We start from the raw sequence: 20,397 nt of genomic DNA, 5'->3' as shown, positions 1-20,397 counted from the left end.
TTTCTAATTTAGGTGGAATAAATTGTTCAAAAGCCATTTGAGGAGGGTGATGAGAGAGGGATAAAATTGGTTCAAACCATCTTAAAACAATCATGCTGAGGAGGACCAAAATAGTTAAAGATCGAGAGAAGCAGGTTAGGATAGCTGAGACTTGATTTGATATTTGCCAATGCACAATCTGATCGTAACAGGGGGTGCTGCAGGCAATTTTAATTCTTCCTCCAGCTGACGTTCAGGGGTTTACTGTGAACTTACAGATGCTGAAAAAGACTTTTATGAGGCACTCTTCAAAAAATCCAAGGTAACCTAGGACTGCTCGCCCATATGCTTTCATGTTTATTTTGGGTTTGAGCCATTGCCGTGCTTGACATGTTATTCAAAAATAGGTGAAATTTGATCAATTTGTTGAGCAAGGACGTGTCCTTCACAATTATGCATCAATACTGGAGCTACTTTTACGTCTTCGGCAATGCTGTGATCATCCCTTCTTGTGATGAGGTGCTTTTTTTCCTATCTTTATTACTTGCTTTTTGTTTCAGTCTGCCTCGGAGTTCGGAGTTAGGATTGCAATGATGCTGAGGTATCTAGAAAGTGGAAATTTCATAGGCCATTTGAATTAATGGTTTGTACGAAAGTTGTATATTTAGTGTTTTTTGTATAATAAAAGTATATATATAAGAAACTGAATTTCACTAAGAAAAGATATACAAACAACTGTGGAGCCAATTAGTGAAGCCAATTACAAAAATATCTAGATTTGAGAGCCCAAAAAGCCAAGGAAAAAACCACATCATCCCGAAGTCGTTCCTTTGTCCTCTCCTCATCAATGTCCGAAACACCTTGTTCTGCTAACTAAACTTCTGATCATTGGTGACTTGTAAACAAAGAATTTGCTGAATTACACTAAACCCAATCCATAATTAACTCGTTCATCAGCCTAAACCAGAACCAGAGTGTACCGTAGACACACATGAGCAGAAACTATATTTTTCTTCAAGCTGTGGGGCTCCCCTGGTCTTGGGCTGTTTTTTTTGGTAGTTCACTGACTTGCTCTTCTGTTCTCTTTCATTCTTTTCTCAAATGAAAGCTTGGTTTCTCATTAGAAAAAAGGAAATATTGAGAACCATGGAGAGATTGATTTTCTGGACCCATCGTGTTGAGGCTGCTTAAGGGCCATGGTTCACAATAAAATCAGTGTTTTCGAAGTGCAAGATGCACCGCAAGGCAACAAGCCCTTTGATGGCCTTGAGATGAGAGGCGATACAAAGGCGACATCCGATTGAAGTAAGGTGCACCTTAATAAATAAGTAAAAATTATATATATAGTGCATAAATTACCTTAAAAAAATTAATACCAAAATAGTAAATGTCAACAGGATACATAAAACAACCAAATTCTATAAGTTTAGTTCCAAATAAAGACAAGCAACGGCGGAGATTGATGGTGGTGAAGGCTTGAAGCTCGTGAAGGTGAATGTCGAGAGGGAGGGGAGGCAGAGATAGGGTTTGGGTCGCTTAGGGGAGGGTGTTTTAAAAAAAAACACATAAAAAATAAAAAAATAAGGCAGATTGCCTCTTGAAGGAGGCGATCGCCTTGCCTCAGGCGACAGGCGAGCCAAGGCGCCCAAAGGCGAGTGCCCGATTGAAGGCGCTCACCTGGGCACCTTGCGAGGCGCACCTGGGCGAAAACGCCTCGCCTCTCGCCTGAGGCGAGCGCCCGTGTGCGCCTCGAAAACACGGTAAAATAGTTTTTGGGCAGGAACCAGTAATAAAGTTGTTTATTTAGTGGGTGGTTTCTGAGGAAAGGTCTTCAATAAAGTTATTTCTGGAGGAAGTTCCTTAGTTCTATTGAGCTTGGTAAATCTACATTGATCTTTTCCTTTACATTGATTTTCTCACTGTATTATTTGTAACATATTCACGAGCATCATTTTGTATGCACTAATTTTTGTGGCTGGAAGGAAATTATTTGAACGCAAATATATTATAGCTCAGGAAAATGAAAATAAATTCTTTCTATTAAAGTAGTATACTCCAGACCATAGCTTGCTTTTCTTGTTGCCTATTATTTGAATGAAGACTAATTGGTGGTTTTGCTCTATGCAGTCGAGGTGATACTCAGGAATATTCTGATCTAAATAAGCTAGCAAAGCGTTTTCTTAAAGGCAGTCTAAACATACAGGAAGGAGAAGGTAGAGACGTGCCTTCTCGTGCTTATGTCCAAGAAGTCATGGAAGAGCTTCGAGCTGGTGAACACGGAGAATGTCCAATATGTCTTGAAGTATTTGAAGATGCAGTATTGACACCATGTGCTCACCGTTTGTGCCGGGAGTGCCTTTTGGCAAGTTGGAGAAACTCTAGTTCTGGTTTATGTCCAGTTTGTAGGTACTTAATCCTATTTTAGTATTTTCTATTTGGGGCTCTTTTGATTTGCATGTGTCCACCTCAGACTCCCTCAAGTATTAACTATATGATTACTCTATAGGAAAATCATCAATAGACAGGATCTTATAACTGCTCCAACTGAGAGCCGTTTCCAGATTGATATTGAGAAAAATTGGATTGAATCGTCCAAAGTTGTGGCTCTGATGAATGAACTTGAAATTATTCGTTTGTCCGGGTCAAAGAGTATTTTATTCAGCCAGTGGACTGCCTTTCTTGATCTTTTACAAGTTCCTCTTTCTCGGTATGCCATCTTAAAGTTTCTTTTGTGATGAGCTGATACATGCCCGTAATTCATTGCTTTTTATTTGGTGCTAATTGAAAACATTACTGTACAAAGAAAGTTAGAGGATGGGGCATCCTCTTTGTAAAAGGATTACAAAATGGAATATATATGACAAAGTTAAGAGGAAATGTCCAAGAATACTTGTTATTTTTATGCCTCAATTCTTCTACGATAAGGTCCATGCAAGTTTAAGTTGCCTGGATTTGTTACGAAAATGTCTAACAAAACATGTGACAACATCTATATATTGCCGTTAGATACAGAACGATGTAAATGTTGATAGAAGCAATGATTATTGTGTGATATCATGATCAATTTATTTCGTTTAAAAAAATTTAGCTGTGGTAATGTGGGGATTTGAACAAGTATACGAATACTCTTAGTGAATTGTACTAGTCATGCATCAGAGTTGTCATCCAGTCGTTACTTGTTTCTCATATTTCTTTATCACATTCTGTGGCAACTTATAATATTCCATTCTCTATAATTTCTTGCATGTAAGGTTTTGTAATTATTTTTATTTCCATCTTAGAGAGTAACATTCCTTTTCTTCGTCTGGATGGGACTTTAAATCAGCTGCAGAGAGAAAAAGTAATTAAAGAGTTTTCAGAGGATAATGGAATTCTGGTATGCGATTTTACTTTCTGCAGTTTGGTGTGGGAGGCTGTTTGATGGTAAAAGTTGGGGATTGGTTGTGATGTTAGGTGTTGTTGATGTCACTAAAGGCTGGTGGAGTTGGAATAAATTTGACAGCTGCTTCAAATGCCTTCGTACTGGTATGCTTAATGGATCAAACCATAAACTAACTAATAGGTTGATTGATTCTTTACAGATGCTTTATGCTACAATGCTCCTTTGTCATGGTTTTATGAACAAGCCGAATGTTCTATAGAATAACTAATATGCTGATTGCTTCTTTATAGAATGCTTTAAACTTAGCTAGGCTGAAGCGAAGATCTGCTCTTGCTCTCGAAAATCCTTTAATTTCTCTCAAACCATTTTGATTGAGGATTCTTGTAACTCCTTATTTTGGATAAGACCCGTATTTGATTCACATCTCTTGGTCCTCCAATATATTGCTATTTCATTTTTAAAAAAAATCCATTCACTTGGTCACAAGCTGTAGGAATTGGAATATCAGCACAAAAACTGCATTTGAAGAAGTCCTCTCATAATGGTTCATAATTTTCATAGATATGTGTTACGTGATTGTAATAGTGATGGCTGCGTTCATATATGCTTGGTTATTTCATTCTTCACTCGTTCAAAGCAGATGATTATATAATTTTTGAACAGTAATCTCGATGGCATAATTGATTGTCAATGGTTTAAACAATCTTTATAGGACCCATGGTGGAATCCAGCAGTTGAAGAACAAGCAGTTATGCGGATTCATCGCATCGGGCAAACTAAGAGTGTGTTAAATAAAGCGTTTTATCGTGAAGGTGCAATCTCTTTTCCAACTTGATTTAGTATCACACGTCTTGGAACATCTCTAAATGCAAGGAAGCATTTTAAGTGTTGATGTTTGAATTAGAATAGTTTAGAACTACTTAGACTTGTCAACTGGTTTGTTACCTGACATTTGAATGTGACAATGTTGTATGATTGAAAACATTGCTTGTCAGGGTACTGTGGAGGAAAGAATGGAGGCAGTACAAGCAAGAAAACAACGGTTAATTTCCGGTGCCTTAACCGATCAAGAGGTTCGAACTGCGCGAATTGAAGAGTTGAAGATGCTTTTTACTGGAAGTTGATGCAGTAAATGAATCACAAAGATTTCCTAATGCCCATGAAGCTCTTGGATGGCAATGGCAATGGCAAATCACATGGTTAATGACCTCAGAAATTAGTCGGCTCAAGGCCATTTTTATGCAAAGCCGACAGATTTTGTTGTCTGAGATCTGATTTGGTTACAGTATTGTTATTGTTATTGTTTTTTTTTTATGGGTTTTAGAGTAGAAGTGGAGAGCTTACTGTAAATTAAATAAAATTATCTGAACGAATTCTGTACAGGTCATGGAGATTAAAAGTTGGGTTTATTAGTGGGTTAGAACACAGAACAATGATGTGTTTATTGGGTGAAGGCTTTGAAATCTTACAGAAGGGGGAAACGAGCATTGTTTACAAACCATTATTATGTGATTAATACTTTAAAAAGCTATTATATTTCTGACATTTTTATGTTTTTTTTGTAGTACAACATTCTTTGGGCGGAGGTTTGAACTCTTGACCTTGTGGTCAAAGGTAGCTGCCTTAACCATTTGAGCTATACTTGGTTTGGTTCTGATATTTTTATGTTGTTAGGTTTGACACTGGTGGACGATATTTTTATGTTTACCGGATCGAACATATGTAGGTGACATATCAACATTTTTAGAGTATTATACCAAAAAATTGATAAAATATAAATATAAATAAAATATCACTGATATGGATATACATTAATATTAATAATTTTTCTTATGTACGTTTATTTGTGAATTTAAATAATTGTCATTCTTTTTTTCAAAATATTAATCTATATTGATATTTTCATAAAATTAAGACTTTGTAATATTGGCATTTAAATTTTTTTATTATAACTTAGGACTGACAAATGAAAAAATAACAAATAAAGTTGAATTAAAAAAATGACAAAGTAAAGTGGCATGTTGAAATATATATATATATATAATAATAATAATAATAATAATAATAATAATAATAAAATAGAATAATAGATTAAGTCATTCTATTTTGTATCATATCATTTTACTTTGTTTATTTAATTTAATTTTTTCTTTTAAAAAAGAAAAAGGATTCTGCTGTGATTGAGAGGAGGAAGAAGAAAGAAGCAAAGCCCTCCCATCTTCTTCTCCTCTCACCTTCTGCTACTACCTCTGCGTTCAACAGACCCACCGCCGCTCGTTGCCGCCGTTCGCCGCCCTCCACTCCTCTTTCCATCTTCTCCGGTGCGTCTCACTCTCACTCTCCCGATCTCTTTTTCTCTTCCCCCAGTTTTCGCTGATTCAAAATTGATACTGCTGTTGGAAATGGTGATAGTTTTAAGTTTATTGACGTGTAAATGGCGGAAAAATTCCCATGGCTAGTGTAGTTTGTTTTGTGCGAATCTCAGAGCAGTTCTTTTCTCTCCTTCACCCCATCAACACCTCTAATTTCACCAACATTTCCTAAATTACACTACAGAGGGGAGGATATGAGTGGTTCTTGCGATTTTATAATCTCTGCCTAAATCAGTTCCAGAAGCATACATAATCGTCTATCTGCTGATTTGACTTTGAAAGTTCACTCCATATTTGTTGATTACATGGCCTTTGAAGAGATAAGTTCACTTAAATGTTAGTTCGGATACTGATTACTTTCTTTGAGATTAATTTGGATTTTAAAGGAGGTGTACTAAAAAGATTGGATTTGGCAATATTTTTATTGTTACTGTGATACCGATCAGTGGTGATAAAAGCAGGTCAATGGGTCCAATTGTTTTCTGAATTTTTATGTAAAAGTACTTGTTAATTACATGTTATGCTAATTTTATACCATCCTTATTGTGCATAGAATTCCTGCACGTTTGTTGTGTGTAATGGATTCTGATTTCTTGAATCTGAAATTTTTAGATAGGTCATACTTTTTGAACTGGGAGGCATGGAAGAAGTTGAGAAATTGACGCCAGAGAAGGAGGATAAGCCTACGGGATTGAGGGGGCGGTTGTCCTGCACCACCTGCTTTGATGCTCTGTGGTTCTGTTATTGTAAGTAACCTTAAAATGAACACAATTTTCATCATTTTATTTTGTTTTTTACTTTCACACCTTATCCCTATTCACAAGCATATTTGTGTTTTTTGCCCTCTTCTTGTTGTTTAAATTAGAGTGTGTGACACTATTCCTTACTTTTGATTGATAAGCTCCTCGGTATAATAGAATAGCTCAAGAAAACCAAACCATGAACAAATTTACTTCTATTTGGAATTATTTCTCCATGATCCATCTAATCTATTGGAAACTAATGTATTGTTTTGATCATTAAATGGCATATTTTTTTGGGCTTGCACAAATTCTATTTTAAAGAGCTGGCCTTATTATCTGCACACTATTGCTGGATCATTCCTAAGATTGTGATAATTGGATTTTGCAGGAATAAACCTACAAACTAAAGATATTTATTTGTAGTGTCTCTTTACCATTAGGTGAATTGGACAGAGGTTTATAAAGTTCCATATTAATTAGGCTGTACAAAACCAAACCAATCCCAAAATGAACCAAAATGATTGTTCTGTTTTTGTTTTTAAAATTTACTTTTGATTGGTTTCATTTGTTTGATTTTCTAATTTCATTCAATTGCATAAAATTTATGGAACCGAACAAAACCAACCTTCAATTGATATAGTTACACTAATATCTGCTTACTTTTTCAACTGTATTCATATACTTTGGTTTTATAAGTAACTATGACGAAAAATGGATTTTTGGGATCACTGAAATAAAAAAATTACCAAGGATGCAAAGAACCAAATTGAATGAAGGTTCTGTTTGTTAAACTTTTTAGCATCTAATAGTTCAGTTGGTCAAGGAATGAAACCAATCAGTTCCATGGTTTGTTGTATTTGAACCAGACCGGAACCAATGTAAGATATACACGATTATGAATCATTTAATTTTTTTTACCTGAATTGTTTATACGTTCTTTATTCTCCCAACACCAACTATTTTCCTCATCATTTGGTTAAAATTGTTTTCACATTCGCATGTTTCTTATTCTTCAAACCAATAGTTTTAATGCGCGCACACACACATATATATTTAACTAGTTCCTTTTTGTTGAAGCTGTATAATTCTCATCTTTACACCCTATTGTCAACTTGTAAATCTAATGGTTCTATTTACTGGCAGCTCCAGTTCATCAAATGCAGCAATACTACAGGCTTGGGGTTTTCGATAACTGTTCTGACAAATGGACAGCTCTTGTCGACTGTTTAAGTCTCAAGACAAAACGAGCTTCTGAGGTTCAGGTATATATCTGATACAAAATACTTGCCGGTGCATAAAATGTAGATATATATTTCTTTTTTAAGGTCAACAACATGTGGGGTGAGGATTCGAACCTCCGATTTTTGGTCGAGGATATATGCCTTAGACATAGATGGTAATGGACATTTCAAGTGAGCCAAAAGCTTAATATAGATACCATTTCTAGCTTTTAGGTGTGTCTCCTCGAGTCCTTTGGATGGCCTACCTACTAGCACTTTTTATATGAGCAATAAACTTCTCATTAATAATTTAAAGGAACTACTAGCATTTTCTATATGAGAAATTAAGTTTTATTTATCTCATACTACATAACATTAATTTTTTTATTATTTATTATTTATTTATACATTAAGCACTTCAATTATTTCAAGCTCACAAATTTTTGTAACTGATGTTTAGACTTTAGAGGGCTATTGCACCTCAATATGCCTCCTATTTTGAATCTGCCCAAACCTCTTATTCAACTATGAGGAGTTTGAAAATGCTAAATAATAGTGAATTCTCTTTTGTTTGGTCCTTGTACTCGACAAGATCAGTAGTTCTGACAATCCTTGAGAGCAATACTGTTAAATTATTTATCATAGTTGGTAGTGCTCTCTGTAAGCTTAGTAATGAAGTTCAGTTCCGTCGTTTGTTCTGTTTTATTTCCAGCAGACACTTTGGTATATAATTAACATTATGAATCTAAATCACTCTGGGTTAGTCTGGTGGTCAGTAAGGACCAATGAAAATAAAAGGTCTTTGAAAGAATAAGTTCAAATCATGGTAGTCATCTATCTAGAATTCAATATCGTACGAGTTACTTTAGCAACCAAATTTAGTTGGGTCGGACAATCGTTCCATGAGAATAATTTAGGTGCACACAAGATGATTCAAACATGCACGGATATAAAAAAATTAACGATATATAACTTTTACTGAAACCAAACTCTTGGCAAGGAATTTGTAACTATTCATCTTTTGTATTTCAAACAAGAAAAGTTTTTTGGGATAATGTCTTCTAGTAGGTGTGGGTTTGAATACCCTATTTTCTCTATATTTACTCAAATGTTTCTTATCTAAAGGAAAAACAAAGATCTTGTTTCCACACACTGGTTGAGATCAATGTAGAATATGGTAGCTTGTTTTTAAGGGTCTCCTCAGTCCTCACCTATATTACTTTTTATTATTGCTCTATAAGTAAAAAGATGTATTGAAATGCAGGAAATTTTTTTACTATTCCTTCACTAGGCTTTTGTTTGGCGGGGGCTTGCTCATCTCCCGGCCTCTAGGCTGTTCCTTTTTTCTCGTTTCCAATATAGATCTAACGTTTCCTATAAAAAATAAATGCAGGAAATTCTTGAAAGCCGAGAGAAAGCGAAATCTCACATCTGGACTTTTCGAACCCCAGAAGAATCATCATCACATTGGAAACAACTTTTTGGGCATTTAGATGAAATGGAATGAAAACAAATTCTATGTGCTTCTATTCTATTATTCATCATCCTCTCTTGAATTCCTCAAGTTTTCCATCCATTATTTCTTCAGGACACAAGTGATTATCTCGCCCAACACGGGCACGGGCGGTCTTCGTCATTAGTTTTTTTTTTTTTTTCCGAGAACAGTTTTTGTAGAGGAATTATTCGATGTAGCCACCACAAAGGAATTATTACTTTCATGACGGTTAAGTATAGAATAAGATGTGATTATCATATTGATCAAAATAAATTTCTTGCATAATTTTTAAAATCTTACAATTATGTTTGATCTGCATTTCCAATAAAATAGATTAAAAAATTGAGCCACTTCTAAAACATAAGACAATCACAAATCTTTCAATAGCAACATGGTAATTATATGTGATATAAGTCAAACATAAAATATATAAATTAAAAAGTTCAAAGCAGAAAAAGAAAATACCTAATTTTTTGTATGGTGGTTCAATTTGTAATTGAAGAAGTCGCTATTTACTTATCGAAAATAGAGATAAATATATAGTTAAATAAAAAAAACGTTGATAAATGAGTTTAACTTTTACCATAACCTTTTTATTATGTTAAATTGGACCTTTGACTTAATAATTACATAAATTTGTTAAAAAAAACCAAAATATTCTAAAAAGAAACTTGGTATGAATTATGAAATTGACCGAGCTTCGTTGGTGAAATTTACTTGATAGTTATTTTTGTGCGTAAAACTTTATTTTTGGAGGAAATTGATTTTTGGTAAACTTCTTTCTTAAAATTAACGAGTATATATATATTGAAAAACTCATTAATTTTAAGAAAAAAATTTAAGCAAGATAAAACTTGAAAGTATTATTCAAATTTGAGTCCATTTAGAATAAAAATTGATTAAACTTCCCAAATTTAGGGGTAATTTAAAATCTTCCCATTGAAATATTATAGATAATAAACAAAATAAAGCAAAAAACTGCTGGCTGTGGGGTTCGAACCCACGCGCACTTATGTGCAGAAGATCTTAAGTCTTCCCCCTTAACCTCTCGGGCAAACCAGCCAATTTATTGTTATTGAATAATTTTAAATATATTTATTCACTAGATATTAATAGAGAGCATAAATAGGCCCTGTTCCCGCCAACTTTTTTTCTCTGTTCATAATCGTTGGCAATTGTTGCACTTCGAATTTGGATTCTGCAATTTCTCCGTCGTCCTCAGAGGTGCTGTAATGGCCTCCATTTCCGGGACGCAGATGGGCAGGGCTAACTGTCCCTTCTACTCCAAGGTCGGGGCCTGCCGCCATGGCGATCAGTGTTCCCGGTTGCACCCCAAGCCTCTCATAAGCCCCACACTCTTGCTTTCTAATATGTACCAGAGACTTGATACGATTAGCCCTGGTGTCGACGCGCGCGGAAATCCGATCGACCCTCGTAAGATCCAGCGCCATTTTGAGGTGATTTATTTTCCTTTTCGATCTTTTAATGTGTTCGGAAGTATAAATTTTTGTTATGAATCTTGACATTTTGGGGGCCAATCTTGATTCGGACTCAATTTTATTTTGCCCTAGTGTTAGAGATTGTCTAATTTGGTTGATATTTAAGCGATCGTGTAATTTTGAATAGAGCTAGATAATACTCTCCTCTGTTACCCTGTTGCTGCATGTTCGTGGTGTGGTAATGAATTCTTGTATAGAAAAATGTTCTCCAAATATTACAAGAACCAAAATGAAAAGTGTTCCCATTATTTCTTTTGGATGGCTTTGGTTCTTGATCTTGTGTTGTTTTGATTCTTTTTGCTGGTAGAAAAATTGTCGCCTAATTGTTGATTTGTGCACATTTTAGGAGTTCTATGAAGATATATTCGAGGAAATGAGCAAGTACGGTGAGATTGAGAGTTTGAATGTCTGTGACAACTTAGGTGACCACATGGTAAAAACTGTCTTCTCCCTCTGTTTATGTTCCATATTTTTGCATTTGTTATATGTTATTTCATTTGGTTAGGTGGGTAATGTTTATGTTCAATATCGAGAGGAGGGGCAAGCCGCAAATGCTCTTCGGAATCTTAGGGACAGATATTATGGTGGTTAGTTGGAGTTCCGTTTTCTTTTATGTATAATATGATCTGCTTTTACCATGTTTGCATAATTTTTATACAGCTTTCAATCTTGAATTTGGATGCGTAATTTCTGCAGGACTTCTAATTAGAGTCGACTTCTCTACAGTGACAGACTTTATAGTAGCCGCTTGTAGACGATACGAAGAGAACATGTGTAATTTTGGTCCCTATTGTAATTTCATGCATCTGAAGAGGATAAGTTGGTATGCATATTTTCTTCACTTTCCCTTTTATGTAGTGTCTTTATATTGACTCTGAATTGCTACTTCTGCTACGTGCACTTCATTTCGGGGAGCTGAGGAGCAGACTGTTTAGGACCAGGAGCCACAGCCCCGATAGGCATCGGAATTATGAACAACGCTCTTATGGTAGACATGGTCATAGTCGGAGGTATGATGACCGAGATGCTTATCATGAAAGCCGGAGCAGGAGGAGTAGGAGTACAAGCCCAGGTCGTAGAAGAAGCAGAAGTCGTAGTCTGCGGGGAAGGAGGAACCGAAGTCCAGTTAGAGAAGGGAGCGGAGAGAGGCGAGCTAGATTTGAGCAGTGGAACAGGGAAGGAGGACAGCAAGCAAATCATAACAATGCCAATTTTGATGGAAGTAAAAGTAGTCATTAATTAGACCAGTTAGGATGAATGCAAGTCAGACTTGTAGCTATGAGCAGCAGCAGCAGCCGTTTCTGATCTGTTTACTAACAACTTTTATTCAGGTATGGTTTCTTTTGTTTGCTACTACATAGGCTTCTGTTGGAGGACTTGCATTTCATTAATTAAAATTTCAGTATTACTCATATCCAAACGTCTTAGTTGTTTTCCAGACTTTTCTTTGGCCTTTTCTTTAGCTCTTTAAGAGTAGAAACAACAAAATTTTTTAAATTGCTTCGATCCAGTTACTCTTCTGAGTTGTTAGGTGTGTAACTCAATCGGGTTGGATTAGGTTGATCAATTTTTTCGGATTATAAAAGATTTTAAACCTATACTATTCGCCCTATCGGCTCGTCATTGTCCCTCTAACATTGCTTCATTTTCTCCACTTATCCATTTAACAAGTTTGTGATTCTCGTTTTATATAGATGACACTCCTATTTTGAGTGAATATATGAGTGAATCAAAATATATATATCAAAATCATGTTTGAAAAGTAGCATTACTAAAGTAAATCATTACTATATCATTTGATGAAGAATAGAGATCTCAAAATATATATATGCTGACATACATGTATACTATATGTAATGTTTAAATTCAATATCTAACTCATAATATGAAGTTGAGATGGCCGAGTTGGTCTAAGGCGCCAGATTAAGGTTCTGGTCCGAAAGGGCGTGGGTTCAAATCCCACTCTCAACATATCATATCAATTTTTCCAATTTGCATTTTCTTTATTTATTTAATAAAATTCCCATCTCCTTCCTATTGGGTTGACGGCCCATTTTCATTCTAAAAAATTGGTCATATTTTTCTTTTTATTTTAAAATATTTTTCATTATTATACCATATTTATTTATTTTAAATTTATAGATATATATTTATAATATTTTTTTATACACTATCCAATTGTCAAAATATAAAGAACTTTTTGCATTTTCTTTATTTATTTAATAAAATTCCCATCTCCTTCCTATTGGGTTGACGGCCCATTTTCATTCTAAAAAATTGGTCATATTTTTCTTTTTATTTTAAAATATTTTTCATTATTATACCATATTTATTTATTTTAAATTTATAGATATATATTTATAATATTTTTTTATACACTATCCAATTGTCAAAATATAAAGAATTTAAAAGTTTCAAATGAAAATAAAAGATTTAAATTCAAACCTACAATTGATGATTATTAGTACCTTTATTCGACTCCACAACCTTTTATCGGGTATATACCTAAACCAACTGAACTATGATCAAGCAAGCTTACATAGAATAATATTTATTAAGCAAGAAGAAAAATGAGAAGATTGATATTGTAAATAAAATACACGCCGTAGCCATCAACCTAGGAATTGATATCTTATTTGTTTTTTCGACAATCAAATGTAGCATGGTTTCTTACTTTATATATATAACACTCCTATTTTAAGTGAAAATACGAGCGAATCAGTACATACCTACCTATAAAAACGAGTTTGAAAAGCAGCCTTGCTTAACTAAATAAATAACTAAACTTGTTGAAGATTTTTGTCTTGATAAAATAACTAGGTTTGCTGAAGCATTTAATTACATATTATTTCCTATTAATAATTCATAAAAAACTTTTTAAAGACCAACTCTCTAATAAGCATTTATTTGGTTCTCACTTTACACAGATGACTCTCCTCTTTCATTTTGAGTGAATAAATATATCAAAGACATTGAAAAGTAGTATTGTTATCACGATTCTTATGATAAAAGAACAAAGTTCTTAAGTAAATACGACAATTTTTCGAACAATATAATTTATTTTCCAAGAAAAAAAACTAGGATTTCTCAAACATGGCTATGACCGAATATTAGCGTCATGAGAGTAGCAAGTGGATAAAGATAACTCTATTAGGTCACAGCGGGCATAACTCAACAATAATTGACATATATCTCAAACTAAAAAATTGTGAGTTCGATCCCCATCCCCACATGTTGTACAAAAATAAAAAGATAGCTCTATTAGAAAATGTTATCTTTTTATTTTTATTTTAAGGCTAGATGCTTTTTTGAAATATAGCTACTAGACGTTGAGGTTAGTCCAATGTCCAAATATCTAAGTCAATTTCAGATAGAATTGCGCATACATGACTCAGTGGAGTCATGATGTATGTAGAGGGGTCAGGAGAGCAAATCTTTCTATTATGAGACAGTCATTAGTTGATTACTAAGGTTGTTGAGTGGTTTCTAATTAATTATATCTAGAAGCTATCTTCAGTTTGGCCGACCTATTTGGTACCACTCTGATCGAACTTGATAGACCGACCACTAGAACGACCTACATTCACACTTTACCTATGGACGGTGATGAATTTAATATATGTTTGACTATCCGATCATATAATATGATATATTCTTATCTCATCACGTAGTAGGTCATATTTTTACCCCCAACAATGGAAGGATTTCTATTACTAAGAAAAATTGAAAAATGAAAATTAATAAATCATCCCCTCTGCTATACAGTCTCCGCTATGCTAATTATCATCAAATTAGCTTACAACACGGTAAAAACGACGTCGTCTCCTGCTCAGTAACGGCCTTCTGGGGCAAAGGAAAAAGTTTCTGGACCCTAATGCCCCCAGTTTCTCCTCCCTGTTTAAGCCTGTGCGCCAACATTAACCAATTACAATCCGCATATTTATTAAAGATAAAAGAGAATAACTCAAAATAAAAGATAAAAGTAAAAATTTTGTATTTATAAATATATAAAAATATGATCGTATTAATGTAAAATTGATGGTTAAAAATAATGAATAATCTATGAAGTCAATTTTCTTTAATTTTTAACTTAAATATGTATGAGATTACACATCTAGAAAGTTTATGATTTAATTTTTGAAAAATAAATTGTTATCAAAATAAAAAAAATTTTGATAAAGAAACTTAGTAATTCATCATATCATAGAGTAACTTACCATATCTATCAATAAGTTAGTAATTATTGTTATCTAAAAATAATAATAATCTCAAATATACATACCCGTTGTATATATTTTACTATTTTAATATGTATTCATAATATCAAAGTTGAGATGATTGAATTGGTTTAAGATGTTACATTAATGTTTTAATGTTTTGATCGAGAGTATGGTTGAAATCCTATTTTTAACACTAAAATAAAAATAAAATAAAAAGCACTAAAAATTTTTAATTTTAATTTTATATATAAATAATAATAATAAATTTATAAAACAAAGTTGAGATGGCCGAGTTGGTCTAAGGCGCCAGATTAAGGTTCTGGTCCGAAAGGGCAAAATGAACTTGGTCTTTAAGATTTAAATTAGGTGTCAACTTGGTCCCTGAAGTTTTCAAATGAATACTGTTGGTCCCTGAAATTTGAGAAATAGTTCTAAATGATCCCAATTTTTTTTACTGTTAATTAACTCATATTAAAATGACGTGTCAAATTATATTAATTAAATAATATATGTGTAGGTGATGGTACTCTCTCTCCTCTCCTCATCTCTTTCTCCCTCTTTCTCCTACCCTTTTCCGGCGACCACCACGTCTTTACTGTCACCGTCCGTCATTCATAGCGGACATATATTATTTAATTAATATAATTTGTCACATCAGGAACTACAATAAACAATTTAATTGCAATTTGCCACGTCATTTTAATATTGGTTAATAATAGTAAAAAAAATTAGGGATCATTTATAATTATTTCTCAAACTTCAGGGACCAAAAGTGTTCAGTTTAAAACTTCAGGGACTAAATTAGAAACTTACCTCAAATCTCAGGGACCAAAAGTATACATTCTGAAACTTCAGGAACTAAGTAGACACCTACCTCAAACCTCAAGAACTAAAAATGTATTTTGCTCAAATATTTATTATTGGGAACTCGAACATAATTTAATAGTTGAGGCCTGATAGACCTATATAGTTTCAAGATTGAAACTCATAGTTAATTATTTGTAACCATATTAACAAAATAAGAATTAGAGGGCTAGTTAATAATGTAAATAAAATATGTGGCGTAAAACCATTACTATTTATCATATTCAAGATATCATTATATGATCCTTGTTATTTAATTTTTACTTTTTTTTTTATATCAATTTGAGTATAGCGCAACTGATTAATATTGTTTACAATGTTTCGATTTAAAGGTTGTGAGTTTGAATCTTCGAAAAAAAAAATTTTTATTTTCAAATTTTATTTATCAAGTTAAAATTTTTCTTTTGAAATTTTATTTATCAAGATTGCAATTTAAATACGAGAGATATTGATTCAACTCTCTTACACAAATTCTCCTTAAAAGAGTATTTTTTTTAGAATTCATGTTTCATAAATGTCTAAATTTGTCATTATTTATAATTTTTTTTAACAGACATTATTTATACTTTTAGATTTCAAGTTTTAAAAGGAATTTTTATTACCAAAATATCATCATTTATGATTCTCCTACCCTATTTATTATGAGATTTTAGTTTATACTTTCTTAATAATTTGATTTTCATTTAAGGTAAATATATTTATTAATAATTAAAATTTAAAAGTTTCAAATAATTTTTTTTTTGTAACTTCAAATTTCAAAATTTTTAATTAAGATAATATATTTTCTTAATAAAATAAAGAAATTGATGCCATGAATTTCTCTATTTAACCCATTTTCTTTCCATTTAGTTTGTGGACAAATATCATTGTTTTTGGATTCTATATTTTATATACCTTTTTTCCGGAAAGAATCACTATGTTTGTTTTCCCACAAAAACTATTATTGGATTTATTCATTGTTCTGTAAATGATTCTTGTTTATGTTCTGTTAGAAAAATGTGTTTGTACTAATAATTTGTTCATATTTTTGTATTATTCAACTTAATAACTCATATATAACTCATATATATATATATATATATATATAATTCATAATGTATGATGCCTTGAATCTTGCGGTTGTGGTAAGTGGTCAACAAATGGGACTAACCTATCTATGCCTATAAATACAGAGATAAATTGCATGCACAGGAACGCGAATTTGATTGTTTGTCTTCACACAAATAGCTGAAACATTTACTCACTTGAGCATCAGAATTGCACTTCTCATACTGTAACCCTTCTCTCAAGTCTCACCTGATCGAAATTCAGATGTTACTGGAATAAAATGTTGAGTTGATATGTCACTGTTATAAAACCAAGGACCCAAGCTAATGATTATGTTTTTTCAAGGTAAAACTATTTTGGTTGATGTATTTTTAGTTTATTTTGATCTATTTATTTTTAAAAGATTAATTTTGGTCTCTATATTTTGAATTTTAGTTCATTTTAGTCTCTGTATTTTTAAAATATTTGTTTTGATCCCTCTAACAATTTCAACGTATACTACCTCAATAATGAGTGTATTTATTGAAATGTAATCATGACTCTATATTTAAGTGATTTTTGTTGTGTATAATTTGTGTGAAAAGTTTGAAAATAAAGACTACAATAGCTACTTTTTTAAAGTACAAGGACCGAAATGAATATTTAAAAATTATAGGGACTAATTAAAATAGATAAAAATTGAAAACAAATGAAATAATTAAAATGAACAAAAATTGAAAACAAAATAATTAAAATGAACAAAAATTGAAAACAAATGAACTAAAATGAACATTTTAAAAGTAGGACAAACAAAGCTAAAGTATTTTAACATTTTTAATGAGATGAACATTTTTCTTTAGTTTTAAATTTTGAGAAATAACCCTAATCGGTTCTACATTAAAAAAAACACTTGGGTATTTTATTTCATTTTAAAACAATAAATCTAAGTTACTTTTATAATTTTATGGAATATATATAGAGAATATTACTGGGCTTTCCGAGAATAATTGGAGGGGTTGTTCGGGGTTGGAAATTATAAACCTATCATCTCTTTTAGAATAGAAATATCTTAATTACTAAACTATGTTCGTTTTTATTAATATTATTTATTTTCCTACTTTTACAAACTTTAATATCTAAATTTGTATGAACATCAAGACGAAAACTCATATTATACAAATTTACGCCTATAAGTCACATTTTATGCTACATACGTTTTTTTTAGTACATTTGATGCTACATACCTACTTTCACAAAAATAGCCGTTTTTCAGTTTTGGATTACAATCCAAGGGAAAATGAAAATTTTCTCATTGCCCGTTAAATTACTCCGTGGGAGGAATGATTCTTGTCAAACAAAGAAGGCTACATCAAGTTAATCGATAGGAGTTGATCGCCAACATGAACTTAACAGTTAACTCTACGATAATTAGTACTTGCTTTTGAACAAAAGGTCATGAGTTTAAATCTCCCACCTTCACTTGTTGAACGGAAGAAAAAAAAGAAAAGAAGAAGAAGAAAAGATATAGCAAGTTGAACGAAGAAATAATTGATGTAGAATTACTTTCTATTAGACAAAAATCAACAAAGCTTTTTAAAGGAATGACCTATTAGATATCAAATAAAAAAAAATACTTAAGACTCATTAACTATAATAAGCATCTCGTACCCATCACCATTAAATATTTAACAATTAAGATAAATAAATGAAAAAAATAAATACTTTTTCAAAAAATAAGGAAAAGACTAATTCCTCGATGTGAAACCAAATTTTGTCCTCGTCACCTTTGAAAATGGATAAAACTTGGTTCCTCGCTAGCAAGAAGGAACATTATCCTTACCATAGGAGAGAAATGCAAAAACAAAAATATCTTTTATAAAATAATGAAAATGGTTAAATTTATAAGCTTTATCCCTTATCAATTTTACAACTCATTATAATAAGGTTGGTCCTTACACTTAAAAAGAGTTTAAGTATTTTTTGAAATTTATTAAAGACAAATTAATCTTAAAAAAATACTACAAATTTATCAAACATTTAAGGACAAAGTATTTTACATGTGAAAATATTTGTAATTCAATGAATTTGAACAAGAAGGAAGCCATTCAAATCATATGAGATCGTAATTCAAATCCACACAACATTTATTAAAAAAATAAGTTATGGTTTTAGTTTGGAGAGGATGGCGGAATGTCCATAGGATAGCTGCCCAAAACCCTGAAAAAGGAAGTGCATTCCTGCAACTCCGCCATGGCCTCTTGAGCTCTCAAATCCGCCATTGACGCCTCGAAGTCCGCGTAGAACATGTACTCAAACCGCTTCACCGCCGCCACCAGACGGATCGGACAGCTCCGGTGCGGCCTCGTCTCGATCTTCGTCAACCTAATGTTCCTCGCCGCGAACGCCGCCAGCACCTCGAACAGCGCCGCCGTGCCTTTCTCCAGCGCGAACGCGATGCTCGTCTTGAACGCCCGATCTGGATCGACCAGATCTGGATATGGATCTCGCGCCAGCACCACGAATCGCGTCACGTTTCTCGAATCGTCCTGGATTCCGTCCGCGAGGATCTCGAGGCCGTAGAGCTCGGCGGCGCGTGCGCTCGCGATCGCGGCCGTGTCGCGGAGCTTGTTGAGGGCTATTTGCTCCGCCGCGCCGGCGGTGTCGCTGACGGCCTCACGCGCGGCGTTGAGGCCGAGTTTGGTGAGCGATTGCTCGCACTGAGCTAGGGCTTGGGGATGAGAGATGACTCGGGTTACCGATTCTTGGCGGACGCCTGGTAAGGCCAAGAGGCAATGGTGAACCGGTATTTGCTCCTCGCCGATTATGTGGAGGTTATGGCGGAGGAGGAGATCGTAGTTCCGATGAATAGATCCGCCGAGGGAGTTTTCGACGGGGAGAACTGCTCGATCGGCGATGTGATCCTCCACCGATTCAAACGCCGCCTCGAATTCAGCGCAGGGGACGGTTTCGCAGTTAGGATAGGCTTTGCCGGCGGCGGCTTCGGAATAGGCGCCGGGAACGCCTTGGTAAGCGACGTGAGGCTTCGGACCGTCCATTGGAGCGGGAGAGTGGTCAAGCTCTGTGTGCGAGGGTTTCTGTTCACGGCGGCGGCCAGAAAATGACGACGGAGGCGACGGCGGAGCGCTCGATTTGCTGCTCTTGGGATACAACCTGGTTTGGCAGGGAAGAACAGTCACAGAGATGGCTCTTTTTATTCAGGGAAATTACCGAACCATTTAATTTAAGGTAAAAATTTTGTACTTAATCGGTTAATTTATTATTATTTTTTATGGCTAAATCACATTCATTATCTGAGATGGTTGTTACGATTAAAACTATACATTTTAAAAATTAATCTGCCCAGCTGAGCTAAGTAACTATAAATTTTTAATACATGGATCCAACTCGTAACCTTAGATATGTCAATTACAGTTGAGATAAATTAAAATTTACTAATTAAAAAATATAATAGTATATTAGATTTCATTCTTCTTTAATATTATAGATACTTTATAAACATAATTCTTTAAAGTAAATATGACTTATCGAGTCACAAAATACAGAAGTTTATGCCTATCCATAAAAGAAAATATGGTA

At 33.6% G+C, this 20,397-nt stretch overlaps 3 protein-coding genes, 2 non-coding genes and 1 pseudogene across 6 annotated transcripts; 4 read left to right on the top strand and 2 right to left on the bottom strand.

Moving 5' to 3' along the window:
* Positions 1 to 432: 432 nt before the first annotated feature.
* Positions 433 to 4,485, top strand: LOC148207749 (DNA repair protein RAD5A-like). The gene is made up of 8 exons (XM_088118308.1): positions 433 to 498; positions 540 to 580; positions 2,107 to 2,385; positions 2,486 to 2,628; positions 3,261 to 3,355; positions 3,433 to 3,504; positions 4,074 to 4,145; positions 4,357 to 4,485. The coding sequence occupies exons 1-8, from the start codon at positions 433 to 435 to the stop codon at positions 4,483 to 4,485; spliced, it is 897 nt and encodes a 298-aa protein (XP_087974434.1).
* Positions 4,486 to 4,835: 350 nt separating this feature from the next.
* On the top strand, positions 4,836 to 9,485 carry LOC148207748 (uncharacterized protein C227.17c-like). Of its 2 annotated transcripts, none has more exons than XM_088118311.1 (5): positions 4,836 to 4,975; positions 5,523 to 5,682; positions 6,350 to 6,479; positions 7,620 to 7,738; positions 9,090 to 9,485. In XM_088118311.1, the coding sequence occupies exons 3-5, from the start codon at positions 6,374 to 6,376 to the stop codon at positions 9,201 to 9,203; spliced, it is 339 nt and encodes a 112-aa protein (XP_087974437.1). In that variant the 5' UTR covers positions 4,836 to 4,975; positions 5,523 to 5,682; positions 6,350 to 6,373; the 3' UTR covers positions 9,204 to 9,485. The 2 variants fall into 2 exon arrangements, with proteins under 2 accessions (XP_087974437.1, XP_087974436.1); XM_088118310.1 differs by having other exon boundaries at positions 6,346 to 6,479.
* A 685-nt stretch (positions 9,486 to 10,170) lies between these two features.
* Positions 10,171 to 10,253, bottom strand: TRNAL-UAA (transfer RNA leucine (anticodon UAA)). Its single transcript has one exon. It is a non-coding gene; the product is annotated as a tRNA-Leu (tRNA).
* A 273-nt stretch (positions 10,254 to 10,526) lies between these two features.
* LOC148207747 (splicing factor U2af small subunit A-like) lies at positions 10,527 to 11,929 on the top strand. Its single transcript, XM_088118309.1, has 5 exons — positions 10,527 to 10,648; positions 11,037 to 11,123; positions 11,196 to 11,277; positions 11,387 to 11,515; positions 11,577 to 11,929. The coding sequence occupies exons 1-5, from the start codon at positions 10,562 to 10,564 to the stop codon at positions 11,927 to 11,929; spliced, it is 738 nt and encodes a 245-aa protein (XP_087974435.1). The 5' UTR covers positions 10,527 to 10,561.
* A 651-nt stretch (positions 11,930 to 12,580) lies between these two features.
* TRNAL-AAG (transfer RNA leucine (anticodon AAG)) lies at positions 12,581 to 12,661 on the top strand. Its single transcript has one exon. It is a non-coding gene; the product is annotated as a tRNA-Leu (tRNA).
* Positions 12,662 to 18,807: 6,146 nt separating this feature from the next.
* On the bottom strand, positions 18,808 to 19,964 carry LOC148207746 (arogenate dehydratase 3 pseudogene; annotated as a pseudogene).
* Positions 19,965 to 20,397: the final 433 nt, after the last annotated feature.

This window comes from Momordica charantia, unplaced genomic scaffold (genome assembly GCF_013281855.1).
Source record: "Momordica charantia cultivar OHB3-1 unplaced genomic scaffold, Mcharantia_2.0 BLBB01000095.1, whole genome shotgun sequence".
In the NCBI taxonomy this organism is placed as follows: domain Eukaryota; kingdom Viridiplantae; phylum Streptophyta; class Magnoliopsida; order Cucurbitales; family Cucurbitaceae; genus Momordica; species Momordica charantia.
This window is presented reverse-complemented; position numbering and strand designations above follow the sequence as displayed.

What these genes read in the sequence shown, in the direction of transcription:
- LOC148207747 (XM_088118309.1), top strand. Translation starts at nt 10,562, where the DNA reads ATGTACCAGAGACTTGATACGATTAGCCCTGGTGTCGACGCGCGCGGA. An exon ending in TAGGGACAGATATTATGGTG is followed by an intron (nt 11,278 to 11,386) that starts GTTAGTTGGAGT and finishes TAATTTCTGCAG; the next exon opens with GACTTCTAATTAGAGTCGAC. An exon ending in TCTGAAGAGGATAAGTTGGT is followed by an intron (nt 11,516 to 11,576) that starts ATGCATATTTTC and finishes CTGAATTGCTAC; the next exon opens with TTCTGCTACGTGCACTTCAT.
- LOC148207748 (XM_088118311.1), top strand. Translation starts at nt 6,374, where the DNA reads ATGGAAGAAGTTGAGAAATTGACGCCAGAGAAGGAGGATAAGCCTACG. An exon ending in TGCTCTGTGGTTCTGTTATT is followed by an intron (nt 6,480 to 7,619) that starts GTAAGTAACCTT and finishes ATTTACTGGCAG; the next exon opens with CTCCAGTTCATCAAATGCAG. An exon ending in AACGAGCTTCTGAGGTTCAG is followed by an intron (nt 7,739 to 9,089) that starts GTATATATCTGA and finishes AAATAAATGCAG; the next exon opens with GAAATTCTTGAAAGCCGAGA.
- LOC148207749 (XM_088118308.1), top strand. Translation starts at nt 433, where the DNA reads ATGCATCAATACTGGAGCTACTTTTACGTCTTCGGCAATGCTGTGATC. An exon ending in TCATCCCTTCTTGTGATGAG is followed by an intron (nt 499 to 539) that starts GTGCTTTTTTTC and finishes TTTTTGTTTCAG; the next exon opens with TCTGCCTCGGAGTTCGGAGT. An exon ending in CTTCAAATGCCTTCGTACTG is followed by an intron (nt 3,505 to 4,073) that starts GTATGCTTAATG and finishes CAATCTTTATAG; the next exon opens with GACCCATGGTGGAATCCAGC.